Source organism: Eptatretus burgeri, chromosome 15 (assembly GCF_056783735.1).
Source record: "Eptatretus burgeri isolate ZD-2024b chromosome 15, Ebu_testis_v1, whole genome shotgun sequence".
Classification (NCBI taxonomy): Eukaryota; Metazoa; Chordata; class Myxini; order Myxiniformes; family Myxinidae; genus Eptatretus; species Eptatretus burgeri.
The window spans coordinates 53,666,345-53,689,667 of NC_140975.1; the positions used below are offsets into that span (position 1 = coordinate 53,666,345).

General features: G+C 46.7%; 1 protein-coding gene across 8 annotated transcripts in view; it reads left to right on the plus strand.

Annotated features, from left to right (window-relative positions):
* Nucleotides 1-23,323, plus strand: part of LOC147012182 (ras guanyl-releasing protein 3-like) — a 213,724-nt gene that overhangs the window by 126,043 nt on the left and 64,358 nt on the right. For 6 of the 8 annotated variants that reach the window (XM_085855974.1, XM_085855973.1, XM_085855975.1 and 3 more), the window contains one exon: nt 22,898-23,002. The exons of the other annotated variants lie outside the window; for them this stretch is intronic. In XM_085855974.1, the coding sequence (XP_085712100.1) occupies nt 22,898-23,002 (105 nt within the window). The remainder of the gene's footprint in view (nt 1-22,897; nt 23,003-23,323) is intronic. 8 annotated transcript variants of the gene reach the window in all.

Consider the following 23,323-nt stretch of genomic DNA (forward strand, 5'->3'; position numbering starts at 1 on the left):
TCCCTCCCAGATTCCCCCTAACCCCACCCCTCCGAACTTCCATCGCACCCTGCCACCACTCAACTTCCCTCTAACTCCACATACATACATATATGTGTGTATGTATGTATATATATATATATATATATATATATATATATATATATATATATATATATATATATATATCTTCTTCTTCTTCTTCTTCTTCTTCTTCTTCTTCTTCTTCTTCTTCTTTCGGCTGCTCCCGTTAGGGGTCGCCACAGCGGATCATCCGTATGATCCGCATAGTGATTTGGCACGTGTTTTACGCCGGATGCCCTTCCTGACGCAACCCTGGTCACCTCTTACGAGGCAGGGATATGGTACACCTATTGTAACCGGGGTATACACCGGCCCAGTATACTGGTACTCATTTCGCCGACCTCGGAAGGATGACAGGCTGAGTCAACCCCCTGGTGCATTAATTCAGTGGCCCAACGAGGCTTGAACTCAGGACCTTTTGGATCCCAAGTCGCTGCCCTAACCACTGCGCCAACACCAGGCTCGCATATATATATATATATATATATATATATATATATATATGCGAGTGACAGGTGTCAGGGATAAGGAAGAGGACTATTGTGACTATTGTGAATCAAGTTAAACACATTTGCCATATATATATATATACAGTTTATACATATATATATATATATATATATATATATATATATACAGTTTATACATATACATATATATATATATATATACACAGTTATATATATATATATATATATATATATACAGTTTATACATATATATATATATATATATACAGTTTATACATATATATATATATATATATATATATATATATATATATATATATACAGTTTATACATATATATATATATATATATATATATATATATATATATATACAGTTTATACATATATATATATATATATATATATATATATATATATATATATATATATATACAGTTTATACAGTTTATACATATATATATATATATATATATATATATATATATATATATATACACAGTTTATACATATATATATACAGTTTATACATATATATATATATATACACAGTTTATACATATATATATATATATACACAGTTTATACATATATATATATATATACACAGTTTATACATATATATATATATATATATATATATATATATATATATATATATATATACAGTTTATACATATATATATATATATATATATATATATATATATATATATATATATATATATATTTATATATATATATATATATGGTTGTGGTTCTTCAAAACTGCATGCTTGTAAGGCACTCACACCCAACAAACATACAGTGATCCCATGGCAGTTATTTCATTAGTCTTTGTGCAGTTAGACCTCCCCTCATGTCTTGTGGGTTAATGGGACGAAGTGCATTGCTTGGGTCTCGTAGTTCAGTCTATTGACTATCTCCATCTGATATTCTGATTTCTACTCCAACCCTTTCCTTTTAGCCATGGTACAAAACAAGCAAGCAAGCACACACGCCATTCAATATGCGGTTGATAGTAAGCACACCACGATGCCTCCCATGGCTCGTAACCACCACACTCCCTCCACTATGCACTGCACTACCCCTGCACGGGCATCGCATGCCATTATTTTGTTCAAATCTGTGCGCCAATTCCCAACCGGCACCTTACCTTACTTCACACCTCGCTCACCAAACCTTATCACTTCGACAACAAACGCCTCCTGCACATGGGAATAATATTCCCGCACCCCCTCATACGACTGCATCACAACAATTTACCACTCTATATGGAGGAGAACTGCACGACTTGGGCTGTCCTCACGACCGCACGATGCTTGGCCAAGCAACAGACATCAATAGCTCGACCGCATCTCGCCGGAGATGTCCCGGGTGAGCATGCAGAAGTGATACAACCCTCATCCAGTCGCCAGACCATGACTAGACTGGGGCAACGAGGAGGGGTCACAAAAAGGGCGATCCGAGAGTTTGATATGGGGCCCTGGTGTGCATTTTGGCTCATGAGAGGGGGCCCGTGAGTGGTGGGGAAAGTCCTTTTTGATTCGGCATTCAGACTGCTTTCGGAGCACGTTTAGGGCCAGGGTGCCGGCTCAGGGAGCATACCCTTTGTTGAGTCAGGAGCTTCAACCCGTGCCGAAGCAGATGGGCAAATGAGAAAATTTCCGGTCCTGGAGCCTGGCAGGACGTGGCTATGGCCGCTATGGCCCAATAGATGATTCAGGATTTGGGTCACAGTGAGACGCTTTAGGTCATCACCAGACCCTTCGCCCGGGGCTTATAAAAGGGGGAGCGCAGAGCTGTTAGCTCTCTCACTTCCTTGTGTCTTCTCCCTTCGCTGCCTCCCCTTTGCTGGCTCTTCGCTCACTGTCTCGTTGTTGGTGTGTGATTGTTATGACATGCTTCTTCTTGAGAGCCTGATCCGGGGTGACTGCCGAAGCTCCTTGCTGTGCTGTTAACATTCCGCCACTCCCCGTGCAGCCAGATGGACCAGTGCGGAGCGTGCATTGCCATGAGCACCGGCAAAGTGATTAAGCAGGAGATAACATGCCACATCTTGAGGTTCGAATGCTCAGGCAGAGCGTCCCATGGAGGTACACACTACACAAACAGACCTTTACATGGCTAGGTTAGGGATCTTTCGCCTCACGCATCTATTCTCCTCTCTCTCTATCCACCTATCTATCCCGTCTTCTTTGGATGCACAAAGAGCATCATTACTGACTCGCAGTCCCATTTTCCTCTGACACGACACCGCATCCCCCACATTGCACTCCACCACACCTCCCACTACAAGACCTTAGTCATCACCAGTATTCCTCCCACCTACCTCTCCCTAAGCATTCTGGGTGGCGTTGGTCTGCCGACCATGCCAATTATTGAGAGGTTGTATATCCTCATCTACTCTCTTTCTCTCTGGGCTATATCTAATCTTCCTTGGGCTTGTGTGTGTGGATGTGATGGTGCTTGTCCTAGTTTAAGTTAAGATTCTAGAAGTTATATTAGGATAAGTCTGCTTTGTGTCTTCTTTTGTAATATTTCTTGCCTTTTGCCACACCCCACAAATTCCTTGCGACCCCTTGCTGTACATTCAAATAAACCCCATTCACTGTGCCACATACATTTCCTTGTGATTGTAAATAAATGCTTTGTATAGAAATGTTCCCAGCTCGTTTTTGTCTTTTCATTCATTGGTCCAGCATGGTTCGCACCCTAGTTTAGCCTGGACGTTATCCCACAACGATCTGTTTCCTAGTAGTCTGACAGCCATTGGCTGAAGTGTGTTTTGGAGTACATACACAATTTTATTGCAGATTCTGGTAACATAGACTATGCTAAACTCAAATCCAAGTGATGCCACTTTGTCACGCTTGAGCAATTTTTTTAGGAGCAAAATTAAAAGTGGCCGCCATCAAAACCGTTTTTTGGCCATAACTCGGCCAAAAATCGAGATATGAACCCGATTTCAGTGGCAAACCCTATGTTTTAGGGGTCAAGGAATACGCTGATATGTTTAAATAAATGCTGATATGCTGATATGTTAAAATAGGAGTCAAGCAGATGAAGAAGTATGAGGAGCAATGGCCAGACAGCTTCAACAAGCTGCTCAGCAAACAAGTAGTCACGATGGCAGTGTCCCGAAAGCAGATAAAGGTCGGACAAACACCTGTATGTGACACGGGGCTCATATATTCAAGAGTGTTGGGCCTTCAGGCAGTGAGGGACATCAACCTGAAATATATCCTGAAGTTTGAGCTCGCCCCAGTACTGCCTTCTATGTTTGAAGATAACGGTGACATGCGAATCACAAAATCGAAAACAGTCTTGAAGCAAAAATTGCAGGTAGAGGTGTTTGACAGAATGTTTCCAGCTGATGGAGCAATAATTGTAGATTGTTGTGCTATGCTGTGGGTGATTCAATGGTCATTGAAAGGAACAGTCGAGGACTATGTACAGAATCTTCTTTCTTATTTGAGAGATAAGCTGAAGATATGTGATACGTATTTGATCTTTGACCGGTATTATGACAACGGCATCAAGAAAGTCACGCGAACCGCTCGTGCAGGCAGAGATGCCAGTCGACGACACCAGCTGAATCTGATGATGCCACTCCCTGCACAAAAGATCGTTTTGACAGTGACAGAGAACAAAGTCCAGTTAGGCCTAGGTCACATTTGCTCTACGGTGAGGATACGGCGGCCGTACGCCCTCTGAATTGACAGAAACGTGCAGCGGGTGCAGAAAAACTGAGGTGGCCTCAGGGAGGCCCTACGCCGTTTGGCTATGTTTTACAGGCCGTAGGGGCGCCTTGGAATTATAGCGCGGAGTTATAACTTTTTTTCCTTTCTACGTTCACCGTAGCAATTCGACAAGCCAAGCTATGACATAGATGTGTTCCACGTCGACCATACATAGGGCGTACGGTGGGCTTGCGTTATTCGTGCTGCTGCCGTAAGCTCTTCTCAATGAAAAATGAATTTTCCCAACCCCCAAAAAATTACGGCGGCCGCACTATTTCCACGGTCGCCGTACGGTGGCCTTGCGGTCTGTGTGACTACCTGCGGGCAACGCAGGGTCGACGCACGGTTCCCCTATGCCCGCCGTGCACCTACGTATGGCCTCCGTGGCAGTCTGCGTCGACCGTGCGTCCACCGTGCGCTACGTACCGTGCGTCCACCGTGCGCTAGAGATCGGAGTATAGGTGTTTGCCTATACACAGTGGTGCCCCCAGAATCCCAATTTAATTCGTTCCAGGAGACTTCGGATTGCAAAAAGTTCGGATTCCAAAACTATTTTCCCAATAAGAAATAATGGAGTGAATTAATCCGTTCGTGGACCCAAAGAAATCCCACTTTCAAGACACTTTAAACTGAAATTCCCCATGTTTAAAGTAAAATAAGATGAGTAAATGACCTTCGGTGGCGGTGTATTGTATGTAAACTGGTACAATCATCACATCCAAAGGTCCACACAGGCTCGAGCTCCGTCCTGGGTTCCGATCGTTCGCGCACTCTGCGAGAGTGCTGCCCCCAGGGCAGCTCATCAAACATGATGCCCACAGAACCACAATCACTTTCATCAAATGCATCGGGCTTACATAATCATGGATATTCCAAATTACAACCGGTTTTGCTGTGAAATTCAATCCTTGCCTGACCGTCCGTCACACCACGTGATCGGCTTGCTTTTTTGTTATTAATTAAAACACAAGATGATTCAAAAAACAAACATCACAAATGAAGGTGAAAACATGAGGTAAGGCCTAAGTCACATTTGGCTCGGCAGCCGGAGGGTCTACAAAAGGTACGGGCACTAGCAATTATAAAGCGGCCGCAGTATTTCCATGGTCACACAATGTTGCAGTCACATATGTTTTTATTTTTCGGGTAGACGCATGGGGTATTTATAAATTGTGGAGACCGAAAACGTGCGGGTGCCGTACGGTCTTTGATTTGATGTCACACGGTGACCTTAAGGGGGCCCTGCGGTGGCCATAGAATTTTCAAGGCAGACGCAAGGTGCCCGCAAGGTGACCGCAGGGGGACCCTAAGGCGAACGTGCGGCCAGACGGATGGTAACGAATGGGTTATTTTTTTTTTTTTCCAGTTCTTTTGTTTCGGCTTGTCGAATTTCTACGGCGAACGTAGAAATGAAAAAAGTTATAACTCCGCGTTATAATTACACGGCGACCCTACGGCCTGTAAAATGTAGCCAAACGGCATAGGGCCTCCCTGAGGCCACCTCAGTTTCTTTGTGGCCGCCGCATGTTTCTGTCAATTCAGAGGGCGTATGGCCGACGTATCCTCGCCGTAGAGCAAATGTGACTGAGGCCTAAAGTATCGATCAACACACGAGAGATGCTTTCACGAGGACTTCCACCGACGAACTGAATGAACAAAGCGCGAAGATGCGACTCGAACAGGTGGGGGAGACACGTGAACAAACATGAACGCCACATTGTGTTCGTTTTTTTAAAATGTATTAGGTTTTTAGGGCAAAACTTTCTCGAAAAAATTGTTCGGATTCCAATTTGTTCAAACAATGGGGCGTTCGGATTCTGGGGGCACCATGGCATATTATAGTTATAGTATATTCAGATATATATATATATATATTGTTGCGGATTTCGCGCCCGCCGGCGTGCGAACGGCCACGTAACTCGAATCGCGGCACGTCGCCCACCGGACGGACAATCCAGTCGTGACCCTCTCGGACTAACGCCGGGAACCAGTCACGGGTGGACCTTTCGGTCTCACCGCGATCGAGCCAATCAGCCCCCGCGTGGGATAGGGTTGCTCGCCAAATTCGAACTACCTAAGTACCCACGCGGAGGGTAGACCGGGCGATCGCACCTCGCCGCAGGTCGACTTCGGACACGGGCCACTTGGGCCGACCCGTTCCGTACTATCAGAATAACCGAGCGGTGTTATCGTCGACCTCGACGGTTCGATTAATTATCGGGCGTATTCAGCCCACTACCAACCCTTTACGTGAAGCAAGATGAGGGTTCAATGGAGGAAAAGACGAAGCGAAGCGGGAAACAGTTCAACAATAAAGCACATTTATTCGCGGCACACGGGAAGCACACAAATTCAATTCCACCAAATGCACACAAAAAAAAGAAAACACACTTCCATTTACACAAAAAGCAAACATAAAAGTGAAAACACAGTGCAGAGCTAATACCGACTACCGAGCACACGGCAACACTTATACAATTCTACTTCACAGACGGCGCCGACAACACATACCCAAAACCAAGGAAAAGAACATCCCCAAGAATGAGGCAGGCCTGAGGCCGAGACCGGGTCGGGCCTACCCGTCTGGTGATGAGACGCGGAGCGGCGATGGCCCCGCAACCCGCGGGCCTCGTGGACAGTGCCTGTCAGGGGTGGGCACGGGGCCCCCTTGGCCGCACTATCTCCGCGGGGGGGGAAACAGGAGGGGGTTGCTGATGCTCGGGGTATAGAGGATCTTTATTATCCCTGGTGTGCGCCTCCACCTCGGCCAGGCGGCGCTCCCGGCCTCCCTCGGGCGTGCAGCTCCTGGCACCGACGCGAGCACCCCCTCGTCCGACTCCCTTCAGCTTCTCCAGCCACTGCAGGCTTCGGGCTCCAGACTTCCACACTTGTCCCCTCCGTTCCGACTCCTTCTCGTTCTCGTTCTCCTTCTCGTTCTCGTCCTCCTTCGTTCCGACTCCTGGTTCTCGTTTGCGACCTCTCGTCCTCCTTCTCTCTCTTCCTTTTCCTGACTGACGAACACCGTCCTTTTATCCCCCCGTAACTTCGCCTTTGACCCCCTCCCTTTGACCTTTCACCTCGCTCCCCATTGGCCCGACAAAAAGTGGGCGTGAGGGCTTTTGATCCACAAATTTGCATATATCGATCGCCCTGGGGCGGGGCCAACTCGCCCTCGCTCACCGATTGACGGCAAAAGTGGGCGTGTGTCGTTTTTGATCCGTTTTTGAAGCACAAAATCCGTGATTTTGTACACGCTGTTCAACGTGCGCCCTACACGAGTCCAGCATCGGTGCCCATGAGTGGCGCGAGATGACGGTGATGCGATGGTGGCGAGTTGTGACGGTAAAGGTCGTGGCGGTTGTGGTGAAGCGGCATTGTGGTTGGTGGTTGTTGTTGTGGTTGTGATGGTAATCATGGCGGTTGGTCCAAAATAAAGATAGTAAAAGAAAAACGGCTATCCTGAAGAGTCGCAGCTCGCATAAATGACATGTATTCCCACTAGACAACGGGTTTGGGCCTAACTACACATGCACTTACCGAGACACCTCACCTAAGGGACCTGAATGGTGGTTTGCGAATCTGGTAACCACAACACTACCCCCTTCCCTTTTTACAGACTCGTCCCGAGTCGTCAAATTTTCGTGTGCCATCATGTGTAGTTTTCCCCTAGTACATTTTACCTACGGATCCCTGAGTGCGACATTCATGGTATTCGTGTCCCCAAAATAAATAACCTGAGGGCTGCGTAACTATCTAAACAAACTCACTCACACGGACGACTTAAATAAAATTGCCGGCGCTAGACAGACATGCTGGGGGGCGCACTCATATTTACAGTACATCTTACCTTAACTTACAAATTTTACACTAAACCATGGCCCAGGATCATTGACTCTGCAAAAAGAAAGCAGTTAGCAGGGAGCCAGGCTGCCCGCATGCAGTCTCTGGCTCAAACAATGCAGGTGACAGGGAACGTGGCTGGCTGCTCACACGCAGTCCAAGGCCTTCCCTTTTGAACTGAACTCAGTGAACCACAACGGTGCATGGGCCGCACAACGCAGTCTCCGTGCCAGCTCAAGTGGCACACGCAATGAGCACAACGAATGGATGCATGAACACAAACACGGTGCACGGGCCGCCACTGCAGGCCCGTGTTGTAGCTGCCAACAGGGCAGTTCTTGCAGCTTGCAAACTGTTGCTTTCAGATCCTGGCGCACATGGAAACGAACAGGGGGGGGGGGCAAAGCAAAAATTGAACGGGGCTGGTGAACAGGGGCAGTGGGCATGGCATGGCAAAGGCAGCAGGCAAACACAGCCCGCAGAAGAAGGCCGCTGCAGGCAAACACAGCCGGCAGATGAACTGGCCGGCACAGGCCTTGAAGAAAAACAGCCAGCAGATGAACTGGCCGGCACAGGCCTTGCAGAAAACAGCCAGCCGGCAGACGATCCAGCCGGCACAGGCCTTGCAGCACAGCAGCTGCAGATGAAGCTGGCCAGCCTCTGCCTCCAAGAAAACACGGCCAGCCGATGAAGTTGGCCAGCCTTGCCGTCAGTGGAAGTTGGTGGAGGGAGTGCGGTGGTGCTGGCCACTTGGAAGGCTGGCTCGGACCTACCTACCTGTCTCCCTCCCACCTATCGCCTTTGCCTGTCACTGTACATACCCACTCCCTTAATTTGTCAAACCCCAATTTAGCCCCAACTTATTTTTTGTTGTTTTTATTTTTACTTCCCCTCTATAAATCGTCCCCTAACCCCCTTTACTGTCCTTGTTCGGCTAACCTATCCTGTCACCTAGCCTACTCCCAACCCCTACGTTCCCTTCCCGGAGGGGAATAAGGAGAGCTAACGCTCTGTGTCGAGGCCCAAGCTCAGAATGGCCTCCCAGAGTTCGGCGATCTAACCCAAAGTGGGTCCAGCGGCCCACAACGACAGCGAGGGGATGGATGGTGCGGAGGGGTACATCTCCCAATCTACCCTAACCATTAACTCTTAAACTACCCCGGGGCTTTCAACAAGCGCCTCTCGCTTAAACTATTGGTTCTAACAACCCAGATTCCCGTCGCCTGTGTTGGTGTCCTCACAATTTCGGGCCTCGCCCCCAATTTTCTCTCCGTGCCCTCACACGGTCTCCTGGCTGGGACACGTGGCTCCCTTTGGCAGGCACGACCCTCTGCCGACCCCGCTATGGCAGCCCCGGGCACTACACTGCCTCCCGAGCCTACCAGCTCCCTAACACCGGGAGTGCCCCCCATGGCACCTCCCCTGAAACGCACACGTGGCAGGCCGGCCTCCGGGCCCCTTTCCGAGGGTCACCCGTGCCCACAACACTGCCCACGCGGCCACGTGGCGCCCGGGCCCCCGCACCAAGCAGGCGCACCCGTGCCCACTACGCTATCCCGGCCCCCATGGGCCCTTGGCCTACCGCGGCCGACTAGCCTGGTGCCCGGGGTACCCACTCAGCGATACTCACCTTTCGCAGCCACACTCCCAAGCCCGTCAACAGGGCTCCTGCACCCCTCCAAATGGGTCTCGAGCCTACATTCCCACCAACAACAAAACGACCTCCATTTTTCAATTTGACTAACCCAGCTAACTCACTTTACTCTGACCCCGGGGTCCCTTAGGCGGGAGTCGCTCCTCCCCCCAATCACTCATCGCACCATGCATTCCCCATTCGCTCCATCCACACAGACCCGCTGGCCTCACTCACTCAACAAGTACTCACCTCACAACTCACCAACTCTTCAACACACACACCACTGAACTCTGCCATCCTTCTAACTACCTCCCCTAACCAACTCGTGCTCCCACGTCGTCCCTTAAACTACAGCACGTTCCTTTTAACACTACGTAGCTAAGCTACGTCCCCTCTACACATCCAAAGTCTGTCTCTGTCTCCAAATCAATCATTTTATTTCCCAACCTAAATCTGACTACAATCCCTCTAACTAATCCATTCCACGGACTCCATGAGGACTTACCCCTGCCCCATGCAGTCGGTCTAACTAAGCTAACCCTTCCCCCTAACTAGTTTTCATCCTGTGCCCAGGGTAAGGGGGTCTTTCACCCCTTGCCCAGGAATCCTGTACACCCGAAAGTGAGGCTTGCTTTTTATTTTTTATTTTTTTTCATGCGCAGCACCTGCGCGGCAACTCAGAGCTCGCGCACTTTGCACCTGCCCGTGACGTCATGCAGCTGCACGTGTTCCTCGTCCCTCCTTGGACGGGACCATCCGGCAGAGATACCCCTCCTGCCGGATTCCAACCACACGTGCAGCCATGACGTCACCGTGCGCAAAAAAAAAAACACAAGCCCCACGTCTCGAGGGGTTTCCCACGCGAACACATGTGCTTTGCCCGTTGGAGCTGAACACACACGATCGCGTGGAGAACCCGTCCGGTCCAAATCCATTTACCTGCCTAAACTTTGTCCGTCCGCGGGATCGGCAAATCCACCGCTGGCGTTTCCGGACCGGGACTTCACTCTCGCAAGCGAGCACGTGGTGGTCTCGTGCGTTGCACAGCACGAACCGCGTGCTCACTGCTGGGTGAACCCGGCACGGTGCACGAAACAGCTACAGCCGCTACTCGGCTTTCTCTCTGTCGCCGTCGTCGCCATTCCACACACGCATACCTGCGTGTTACGACGCACACAGTCCACACCATTAAACTCACACCGGGAGACGCGGCTGCGTGCTCCCGCATGCCAACCGACATCTCCCTCACATACCGCTCTCTCACACACACGGTCTCCCTTGCACACAGCGACCTTGCACACGGCCGTTCACTCACGCGTGCGGGGGCACTCACCCGCGGTGCCTCACTCGCACTCCGTGCCTCATCCACACACGCGGGGGCACTCCCCCGCGGTGCCTCACCCACACACGCGAGGGCACTCAACCGCTGTGCCTCATCCACACACCGTGCCTCACTCATACACGCGGGGGCACTAACCCGCGGTTCCTCACTCACACTGGCCGTTTCATCCACACACGCGGGGGCACTAACCCGCGGTGCCTCATCCACACTCCGTGCCTCACTCACACACGCGGGGGCACTCACCCGCGGTGCCTCACTCGCACTCCGTGCCTCATCCACACACGGTGTGCTGGGAAGCACGTACTCCGGCAACATCGCCACCACACCACTCACACGTGGTGCCTCATTCATACTGGCCGTTTCATCCACACACACGGCCTCTCTCACACACGGTGCCTCATCCACACACGGCGTGCTGGGAAGCACGTACTCTGGCACCATCGCCACCACACCACTCACACACGGGGTCGCTTCCACACACGGGGACGCACTCACACCTTGCACCACACACACAGGGACAACCATACTGGGGATTCGTGTCCCCACAAGGGTCTCCCGGGCCTCTATACCCCCCAAGCTCTCCGTGCACCCGTCCACAGCACCCGTCCCCTCAACCTCGCAAAACACGACCGAACTCACCTGGTCGTGACTCGCCTCAAGGGGGCATACTCCCTCCCCTCGTTCCTGGAGGAGGCCATCCAGGTGCTCGCACTGGGTCTCTACCCAGTCCGCCAGCTCACCCCCATTGTCCTCCACTACCTCCGTGTGTGTGTGCGCGTCACTTACCCCGTCTTCCTCGTGTAGTCTTTCCTCATTTTTCTATCTCCGTGTCTCTGCCAACTCTGTCACCTCTTCACCCTTTACCTCCCTTGTCTCAACTATTATTATTTCCTTTGTCACGGCCTTTCATGCCCGCCCTGCCGGCATCGGCCCATGTTCTGCGTCTCACCCCGCAGCTTTTTCGTTCTTTCCTTCATTTGCTGTGTACTCGCATCGATCTTTTCGTTCATGCCTTTCATTTCGTTTTTCATATTCGCTTCCATCTTCGTTTTACTTCGTCCATTTGCTTGTTCATGTTCGCAATCATCTTCGCTGTCGTTTTCCGCATACATTTTTGCCAGCATGGTGTATAGCTGGGTCATGTCGGGTGCGCTTGGGTGAGCCGTTTCGGCAGGGGTCGGGAAGGGTTTTGGTGGAGAGGGGGGGGGGAGGTGTCATACACTGCGTGCCGCTGCCGCACCCACCTCAGGTTCTGGGTTCAGTTGGGCGAGTCCGTGTTCCTGCACAATCAACATTTCCTGCTCGGGGATTCCATCCTGGACCATGGATTCTACATTACTACACATATACATTTCTAATACCCCCGGCTCCCGCTCGCCTTGAGATGCCATCTTGCTTCTCGTGAAGGGTTAATTTGCTCGCTCGTAATTTGGAGGGAATCGGGGGTCGCTTCTCTCACCCCTGGACCGATTCCCGTGAATTTAGCCGGAGACAGGAGAGCCTGTTTTCCTGTTCTCCGATACCAGTGCCGCGAGGAGGGCGATGAATTTGTATCCCACTTCTGACACCAGTGTTGCGGATTTCGCGCCCGCCGGCGTGCGAACGGCCACGTAACTCGAATCGCGGCACGTCGCCCACCGGACGGACAATCCAGTCGTGACCCTCTCGGACTAACGCCGGGAACCAGTCACGGGTGGACCTTCGGTCTCACCGCGATCGAGCCAATCAGCCCCCCGCGTGGGATAGGGTTGCTCGCCAAATTCGAACTACCTAAGTACCCACGCGGAGGGTAGACCGGGCGATCGCACCTCGCCGCAGGTCGACTTCGGACACGGGCCACTTGCCACCCGTTCCGTACTATCAGAATAACCGAGCGGTGTTATCGTCGACCTCGACGGTTCGATTAATTATCGGGCGTATTCAGCCCACTACCAACCCTTTACGTGAAGCAAGATGAGGGTTCAATGGAGGAAAAGACGAAGCGAAGCGGGAAACAGTTCAACAATAAAGCACATTTATTCGCGGCACACGGAAGCACACAAATTCAATTCCACCAAATGCACACAAAAAAGAAAACACACTTCCATTTACACAAAAAGCAAACATAAAAGTGAAAACACAGTGCAGAGCTAATACCGACTACCGAGCACACGGCAACACTTATACAATTCTACTTCACAGACGGCGCCGACAACACATACCCAAAACCAAGGAAAAGAACATCTCAAGAATGAGGCAGGCCTGAGGCCGAGACCGGGTCGGGCCTACCCGTCTGGTGATGAGACGCGGAGCGGCGATGGCCCCGCAACCCGCGGGCCTCGTGGACAGTGCCTGGCAGGGGGTGGGAACGGGGCCCCCTTGGTCGCACTATCTCAGCGCGGGGGGAAACAGGAGGGGGTTGCTGATGCTCGGGGTATAGAGGATCTTTATTATCCCTGGTGTGCGTCTCCACCTCGGCCAGGTCGCGCTGCCGGCCTCCCTCGGGCGTGCAGCTCCTGGCACCGACGCGAGCACCCCCTCGTCCGACTCTCTTCAGCTTCTCCAGCCACTGCAGGCTTCGGGCTCCAGACTTCCACACTTGTCCCCTCCGTTCCGACTCCTTCTCGTTCTCGTTCTCCTTCTCGTTCTCGTCCTCCTTCGTTCCGACTCCTCGTTCTCGTTTGCGACTCGTTCTCGTCCTCCTTCTCTCTCTTCCTTTTCCTGACTGACGAACACCGTCCTTTTATCCCCCCGTAACTTCGCCTTTGACCCCCTCCCTTTGACCTTTCACCTCGCTCCCCATTGGCCCGAGAAAAAGTGGGCGTGAAGGCTTTTTGATCCACAAATTTGCATATATCGATCGCCCTGGGGGCGGGCCACCTCGCCCTCGCTCACCGATTGACGGCAAAAGTGGGCGTGTGTCGTTTTTGATCCGTTTTTGAAGCACAAAATCCGTGATTTTGTACACGCTGTTCAACGTGCGCCCTACACGAGTCCAGCATCGGTGCCCATGAGTGGCGCGAGATGACGGTGATGCGATGGTGGCGAGTTGTGACGGTAAAGGTCGTGGCGGTTGTGGTGAAGCGGCATTGTGGTTGGTGGTTGTTGTTGTGGTTGTGATGGTAATCATGGCGGTTGGTCCAAAATAAAGATAGTAAAAGAAAAACGGCTATCCTGAAGAGTCGCAGCTCGCATAAATGACATGTATTCCCACTAGACAACGGGTTTGGGCCTAACTACACATGCACTTACCGAGATACCTCACCTAAGGGACCTGAATGGTGGTTTGCGAATCTGGTATATATATACATATATACTGTTATATTTTTATTTCTGTAAAAAAAAGAACTGGTATATATTGTATACCCACTCATTACCGTCCATCTGGCCGCACGTCCGCCTTAGGGCCCCCTGCAGTCGCCTTGCGGGCACCTTGCGTCTGCCTTGAAAATTCTTTGGCCGCCGCAGCGACGCCCTAAGGTCACCGTGCGACATCAAATCAAAGACCGTACGGCACCCCCACGTTTTCGGTCTCCACGATTTCTAAATACCCCGTGCGGCTCCCCGAAAAATAAAAACATATGTCACTGCTACATTGTGTGACCGTGGATATACTGCGGCCGCCGTATAATTGCTAGTGGCCATAGATTTTGGAGACCCCACGGCCGCCGTGGCAAATGTGACCTAGGCCTTAATAAATATCATTTGCAGCTACATCAAAGACCATCCTGAAGCATTTTCTACCAACACAAAGCTCATATTAACTGGACCTAACCCAATACCTATGGAAATTTCAGAATACCAAGTAGTAGAGAGGCCTGACCTAAGAACCACTTATGAAGAAGCCGATGTTATTGTGGTACAACAAATGGTCCTTCAAGCCTCATCAGGATTTCCGAGTGCTCGGGTAATTTCAGACGACACAGATGTATTCGTATTACTGTTGCATTTTTACCAACTGAAGGAACTGGCATGCAACCTTGTGATGGCTGGTACAAGTCGTGACAGATCGTCTGTTGACATCAAGGTGACAGTGCAGAAGCATGCACATATTGTCACCCAAGTTCTGGCAGCATATGTGGTGTCTGGATGTGACACAGTTGCCTACCTGTGGGGTATCGGAAAAGGCACAATTGTGAAACACCTCAAAGATGGTCGTCAATGAAATTATCTTGGTGATCTTGATGCAGAATTATCAGATGTCATATCTGAAGCAACTGCCTTCTTTGCTGCTTGCTATGGATCCGAGGAAACAGAAGACATGTCAGCTATTCGATTTGATGTCTGATCTTCAAAGATGGCTCACAAGAAGCTGACATCAGCACCACAGTTAAAAACTCTACCACCAGCCACTGTGGCTTTCATCCACCACGTTCTCAGGACGCACTTGCAGGCAGCAATATGGCGGGCTGCATTAGATCCAGACCCACCATTGATCGATTCAACGAGTCATGGATGGTCACATGAAGAAGTGTCGAGCATGTTGCTCCCTTTGTCTCTGCCTCCGGATGTCATCAGAGCTCCTGGGTAATATTCTCAAGATGATCAGGTGTGGGTGCAGCTCAGTGTGACCCTATGCAACGAATAGATGTAGTTGCTCTGCCGCCAGGCTCTCCTGTTCATTGTTCTGTGGCTGCCATGATATGGAGGAATGTCAGAACGACCAAACAAAGTCCGTATCAGCAAGCGAAGCTGTGGAACTTGAGTGAACACTAGTTATTTGATTTATGCAGCTGTCTTGTATGTGAGATTGAGTGAAAGAAAGATTGAGTGAAAGCAGAATGAAAGAAGTTCATCAGCAACCAATCAGTGTATTTATAGTTGATAGCATGTACAGACCCCTTTTTGGATTTGAATTTGTGTAAAATTTGTGTAAACCTTGCTTAATACGTTTATTTGGTTATGTGTTAATATGATTAATTATAGTTTGTAGTTACCTAATCATTGTATTACTCAACTGTACTGTTGGAAATAAAGATATACAATACAATACAATATACTGTTTACCACTTAAATCAGGTTCATATAGATTTTGGGCATAGTTACGGCTGAAAATAGTTCGGTCAATATTTTTTCAGTCGAAAGATTATATCTAAATAGAAAAATTGCAATATAGACTATTATTATGAGTTGTATGGTTTATTTAAACATATCAGTGTATTCGTTGACCCCCAAAACATAGGGTTTGCCACTGAAATTGGGTTCATATCTTGATTTTTGGCCGAGTTATGGCCAAAAAACGGTTTTGATGGCGGCCATTTTTAATTTTGGTCCTAAAAAAATTGCTCAAGCGTGACAAAGTGGCATCACTCGGATTTGAGTTTAATATAGTCTATGTTACCAGAATCTGCAATAAAATTGTGTATGTACTCCAAAACACACCAAGGGTAAAATTCCAGTTCTGCATCCAGACTATAGCCGGTACGTGCTTGGCAGTTCCGCTCGGCTGCATCTGATCTGGTAAAGTGATCCGTTTTGAGCAAATGCGTACCGAGGGCCTGTCCCCCGGTAATTCGATCACATGACCTTTCGGTAAACGGTATTCATTAGATGGAGGACCCAAAGTCATGTAGTCGAGGTATTGGCATTCATGGTCGATTAGCGACCTGCTGCGTCATGAAGTTCTTCATGTGTGACGGCCTGCGATTCCGGAAAGTCTTGTTGGAACCCAAGATAGCTCACCCCCTGTGGTCTTCGCCCCTGACCTTGGCTCTCAACAATCAATATATATATATATATATATATATATATATATATATATATATATATATATATATACATATATATATATATATAAATATATATATATACATATATATATATATATATATATATTTATATTCATACATACATACATACATACATATATAGACATACATACATACATATAATTGTCTTATTTAATGTAGTAGGATGAACTTAACGATATTGGACAACCGACAGAGTATAATATTAGTTGTACATGTTAAATAATGATGAGAAGCAAAGCGGAGGTGTGTGTACGTACAACTCGGTGAGATGTATCTGCTTATTGTACACAGCATGGTCCATATATGTTGTGACCATAGTGTAGTTTTCCATCTTATTGAAATAGATTCCACTGTTATGACATCGATGACTATTTTTGTTAACAACACAAACCAGACTCATGAATATTACTGACAAAAGACATGACAAAATGTGACCACAATAAATGTTTCTAAATGTCCACTGGTTAAGTTTAACAAGACATATAAACAATTAAACCTGTGTCATATAATAGTATTGTTACTATTGCACAAAAGAGTTGAGAATTTTAGATTAAAGCATCTTAGTTATCAAAATGTTCTGTCCCTGACCACATGCACTTATCAGAGGAGACCAATCAAGCTTTATTCAGGGCCATATCTTTATTACTTGCACAAATCTGATGAGATTGTAACACCCTCCCCCCGCTCCCTCTTCATTGGGCAATATTCTGGGGGCAGAGTGGGGGTTTGCATTGTTTTTTTTTTTTCTTGGCACTCTCAATTATTGGTCTTTAACACTGTATAATGTAAAATTGTGAAAACTATTACAATTTTAATCAGGAAGATAATGATCTGACCTGTTGATTATTTCACTCGAAAGTCAGGTTAACCGCTTCTCACCTGGGGAGTGGTTGTTACCATGTGAATTTTTTTTTACAACAAAAGGGAGGGGGAAGAGAGGGCTAAGTGATCACATTGGAAGGCAAAAGAAGCCAACCTAAAGCAATCATCATGATTATTTTCGATGATGAGCTGGTTTATACTGATATTGCTGTTAAAACGTTTTTTTTTTTTTGCTATCAGGGGCAATTTCCTTGTGCTCAACGATCAGATGTTTTGTTGGACTCATTGCACTCGATGTTCCTTCTTGATGGACTCGATGAAAAAAGATGAACTCGATGTTCCTTCTTTCATCCGGTTGTTCAAGGTGGACACTCACTTATATCCATTTTGCACATAGCACGCAGTTGTAATCAATTCTGATTATCGTAACTGTATCTCAGTGGTTATCTCTCCGGCTTCTCGTTAATGTTGCAATGCTTATTTTTTTAATTTATTTTTAAACTCACATCCCATTGCATTCTTTCTAACCTGAGCTTAAATCTCAATATCTATAAGTATGCACCAGTGATTGTGTGATAGACCTTCATAGAAGCCCAACCTTACCTTGTGGTTGTCAACACAGGTCGGGTAATGTACTGTAAGCGATGTGCCACCGGATCATGCTTATCTGACCTTCTGTGCTTTTGATGCTTCCTTCGTCCATGGCACCTACGGTCAGGGTAGCGACAAAAGGACTCTCTTATGTCTCCCTTTTTCTCATACATGTGACGTCCCTTCAAAGGCCACCACCAAAACTTGACATTTCACATCGTTTTATGCTTTGTTTATTCATCTTCTTCTGAACAAAATTATCGCACGCAATGCAGTAGAATACAGTATTATTTTTGAAGAAAGGAGCTTTTAATCATCCAAAATGGTTCGAATCATTATTATATTAGAATTTTTTTTTTCATTTGATCCTCTTTGTGAGTTCAAATTTGATCTGCCCGAACTGATTCTGTGACCTTAACATCCAGGTCAAATTTGAACCACACGCTCAGTGTATTTTATGTTTTTTAAATTTACAATCAATGCCATTTTGCAACTACTCAGTCCAAGGGATCAAACTAATCCGAGTTACACTACCATTCTGTTCCAATACCAACGCCCTTTGCTTAATTCATTACACACGAAGAAGGCAATTGCAGTTGCACCGTCAGAAGGATGTGAGATGTCACGGCAAAGAGAGGAGTCATCAGCAAAGAAATAAAGAGGATTTTCCAGAGATGAAGATTAGGAATAACATGGGGCCGAGAACACTGCTTTGGGATCCTCCAGCCTTGACAGGGAGAGGCGATGCAAGGAATCCGTTGAGAGCCACATGTTGACGACAAAAGTAGATGAAGTCAGAAATCCAATAGTGGAGTTGACCTTGGATTCCATAGGCAGACAGTTTGGAGAGCAAGGCAGGATGCCTGACTGTATCGAAAGCTCGAGACATGTCCAGAGAGATGGCCCTGATCTCATGTTTGATATTGAAGGCCTCCAACCATTGTTGGGAGAGTGTAAGCAACATGTCCAAGGTAGAGTGATCAGGTCTGAATCCAAATTGATAATCTGAGATGAGGTTTTTAGAGAAAGGGAAGAATTTCATGACCTTCCTGATGATTGGAAGCAAGGTACTTGGTCTGTAGTTAATGTGATCCGTTTTTGCACCTTTTTATATAATGCTGTGATGTTGGCTGATTTCCAAGCAGATGGAAGATGATCTGTGTTAAATGACAGGGTGAAAGGGCAGAGAGAGGATATGCAATAGCAGCAGAGCAGGTTATTAGGACATGTGAGCTGATGCCGTCTGGTCCATTTGCAGAGTCAGGGTCAAGGGTTGCCAGAAACTTTTCCATCTTTTCAGGTGCTAAAGTCAGAGAATTCAGGAGAAGTTGTGTGTGACTGGGAAGGATGGACACAGAGAGGGAGGGTTTAGGTAGCCAAGATTTTGAAGCCATCACAGGATTGAGGCATTCGGCCTTGTGACGAGTGGAGTCGGCTGTGGTGCCACTTGAAGTGAGGAAAGGGATGGAAGGGGAGGATACACCAGAGACCGACCCGAGAAGGCACCACCAGGTAGGGTTTAGAGAAAGGAGACAAGTTTGAAAGCTCTTTCCTGAAATTGGACAGATGTCGTTTTCTGGCTCTCCTGAGGGTAGACACATACTTGTTGCAGGCTTTGTGGAATGATCTTTGGTTGCTTTCAGTTGGATTTGCCTTCCAGGAGGAGAATACCAGTTGGCTTTAAGCAACTGCCTCAACACAGGATACAGAGTATCACGAGCGGGAGGATGTGTAAGATAATTGAAGACGAGATGGGATGAATCTGTCAATAAAAGAGAGCAGTTTTCTATGGAAGAATTCCCAGGCTGAATTAATATCAGTGGTGGTGGATATAGGAGACCAGTCCTGAAGTGTGAAAAAAAAATTGCAAACACGTGAAGTGCCAATGTAGAAGCAGGTCACATTTTATAAACTGTGAATATGCGGGGTCTGCGAATGTCAGGGTTGGGGTTCAACAGTACACACATATGTATATATATATATATATATATATATATATATATATATATATATATATATATATATATATATATACATCTTCTTCTTCTTTCGGCTGCTCCCTTTCGGGGTCGCCACAGCGGATCATCCGTATGATCCGCATAGTGATTTGGCACATGTTTTATGCCGGATGTCCTTCCTGACGCAACCCTGGTCGCCTCTTACGACACAGGGATATGTATATATATATATATATATATATATATATATATATATATATATATATATATATATATATATATATATATATATATATATATATATATATATATTTCATATATTTGACTCTCCTCCCACACTCCTCGAGCTGAAGAAGCTGCATAAAGCAACCCAAGAAGACTTACACAAGGTAAGTGCTAACGCTGTTTCAAACCCTTTCCAGAGTTCCTCAACAACGAAAAGATGTTCACACATAGCACATACATGAGAATCCCAATGGTACACTCCCCCTCAGCTACCAGACCGGTTTCATCACTTAATTATTGGCGAATCATCAGCGATAGCGTAGACAGGAATACATTCCAATGAGGCTCCCAAGCAAGTACCACGTGCAAACGTCAAAAGCAGTCAATGCATCAATAAAGAAGGACCCACCCACATCATCTCTCGCCAATAAGTGATGAAACTGGTCCGCTAGCTGAGGAGGTGGATAGCATTGGAATTCTCATGTGTGTACTATGTGTGAACATCTTTATAGTTGTTGAGGAACTCTAGGAAGGGTTTGAAACAGCATTAGCACTTACCTTGTGTCTGTCTTCTTGTGCTTCTTTACACAGCTTTGTCAGCTGGAGGAGTGTGAGTGTGGTCAATTATTTATATAATCCTAGCCATTTGGGTTTAGTTGTTTAGGTGAGAGCTGATTGGCTATTCCCTTCATTCACAGGTGAGATGTGGGTGGGTCTTTCAATATATATATATATATATATATATATATATATATATATATATATATATATATATATATATATATATATATATATATATACCCCTGCTTACATCAATCTTTTTATGTCATTTTGCAAATATGTTGTCATGTTATTAACACTTCAACTCACACTTACGTCGTTTTAAAAGCCATACCTCTTATTGTCGAACATTTTCAGAACTTAGAACACTGATAAGGACACCAGAATACATCGCTAACGTACCATATCAGGAGATCAAAAAACTCGCTAAAATAACTCCTGTAAATTGAGTCGCAAATATAATAGATTTACTGTGATGCATATTGGCGAAGAGGCAGATTGTAAAAGTGTTACCTTACAGGTGAAATTCGATGTTATTTGGTGAATGGATGCTGGTGAGAGTACCCTTAATATTGCCGGGTTATTAAGTTTGCCTCCGATCTATAAATATGCCCACGTTCATAGAAGGAGCAAGAGGAAGATGTTCCACAACTTCAACTGCTTCCAGAAGAGGTTTATTTTTAGATCCTCGTGGAGGATCTCAAAGTCTTACTCACGTTGTTCTTCTTGTGGACTTTTTTGTTTCACAGCCTACAGTTTTCATCGAAACTTCCTGAAACTTGGCATATATATGAACAAATACCCTGCGCAGACAGTAACCATCTCCGATTTTGAAAATTCCTCCTCGAAAAAAAGTTATGACGTCAAAATATCTCCGCTAATGGAAATCGCCTAAAAAATTATCTCCAAAACTAGGCAAGCTGGTTGAATTTTATTTGCGGGAATCAAGTCGGGCATTAGCACAGATAATTTATCACAAACCTGATACATCAAAATGACGTCATATTCGTTTTTATGACGTCATCATTAAGAGGACGAGGATCTTAGCTTAATTGAGCTTGTTATTTAAACACGTCTGGTAATTTTTTTTTATTTAATGTATATGTATGTGTACTTGAATATAACTGTCATTCATCAAAAGGATCATATCATCGGTAAAAACTGAAATATAAGACCTGAGGTGGTGACGTGAGGAACGCATCCTCTCCATCCCCCACCTCCACCTTATTCCATAAACTATTATGAGAAAAACTGCTTTTATTTTCCTCGTTTTGATATTCATCGCACTTTTCAGGAACGCATGCCAATGTAAATTGGGGTTTTACAGTATATGTATATGTATATGTATATGTATATGTATATGTATATGTGTATATGTCTACCTCATTTATACCCCACATTTTTCTCTCATTTGAGGATACCGGGCGTAGTGGCGTGCGCCTGTAATCCGGCTACTCGGAGGCTTGGGTTGGAGGATTGCTTGAGGACGGGTGCTCTGCGCTGGGCCGTGTTATGAGAGGGTGCAGGGCAGCCCGGAATCATGGTGAAACCCAATTCTTATCCCTGTGTCGTAAGAGGCGACTAGGGTTGCGTCAGGAAGGGCATCTGGCGTAAAACCTGTGCCAAATCAGTATGCGGATCATTACGGATGACCTGCTGTGGCGACCCTTTACAGGAGCAGCTGAAAGAAGAACAACAACATTTGTCTCTCATTTGAGGGACAAGTCTCACTCACCGCCCCCCCTTTTCCCTTTCCCTTTCCCTTTCCACTCTCCTCTGTGGATGCATGATATATAAATGGCCCCTTAATTATTTCCCTGTTATTCTGGGAATTAATATATAAGCATAAATATTTACCCCTCCAAAAATGCATCTTGATGTTCAAACAGTCGACTTTGTGCATCCCATGTTTTCCACAGATGAGAACAGTCCAATCCCCGACGACTCAACGCTGCCTCACATGTTGCTCCTAATGCACCCCTGGTTCATCTCTTCGGCAGATCTAGCTCAAAAGCTTCATCTGGCATATCCTTTCAAGGCCTGACAGCATTCACTTCCTTGGGTAGACACTCAAAACTGCTCAAAAAACATCTTTGAGTAGACACAGCATTACTGCACCCACACTTGGTCCGACTATAAAAACCAACAATAGAAGCCTGATTTGGTGCAATTTTGGTTTGTCGTTTGGTGACGTGTGATTTCACCATTAAGCTGCAAACCGCTGCGCGAGGTGGGTTAGTGATCTTCACTTTTGGAACCTTTCCTAACTCACACAGAATTATCGTACATGCTCACTATGTGATATACTTTTGTAGATGTTCTCTGTGTCTCTCTCCATCTGGTAT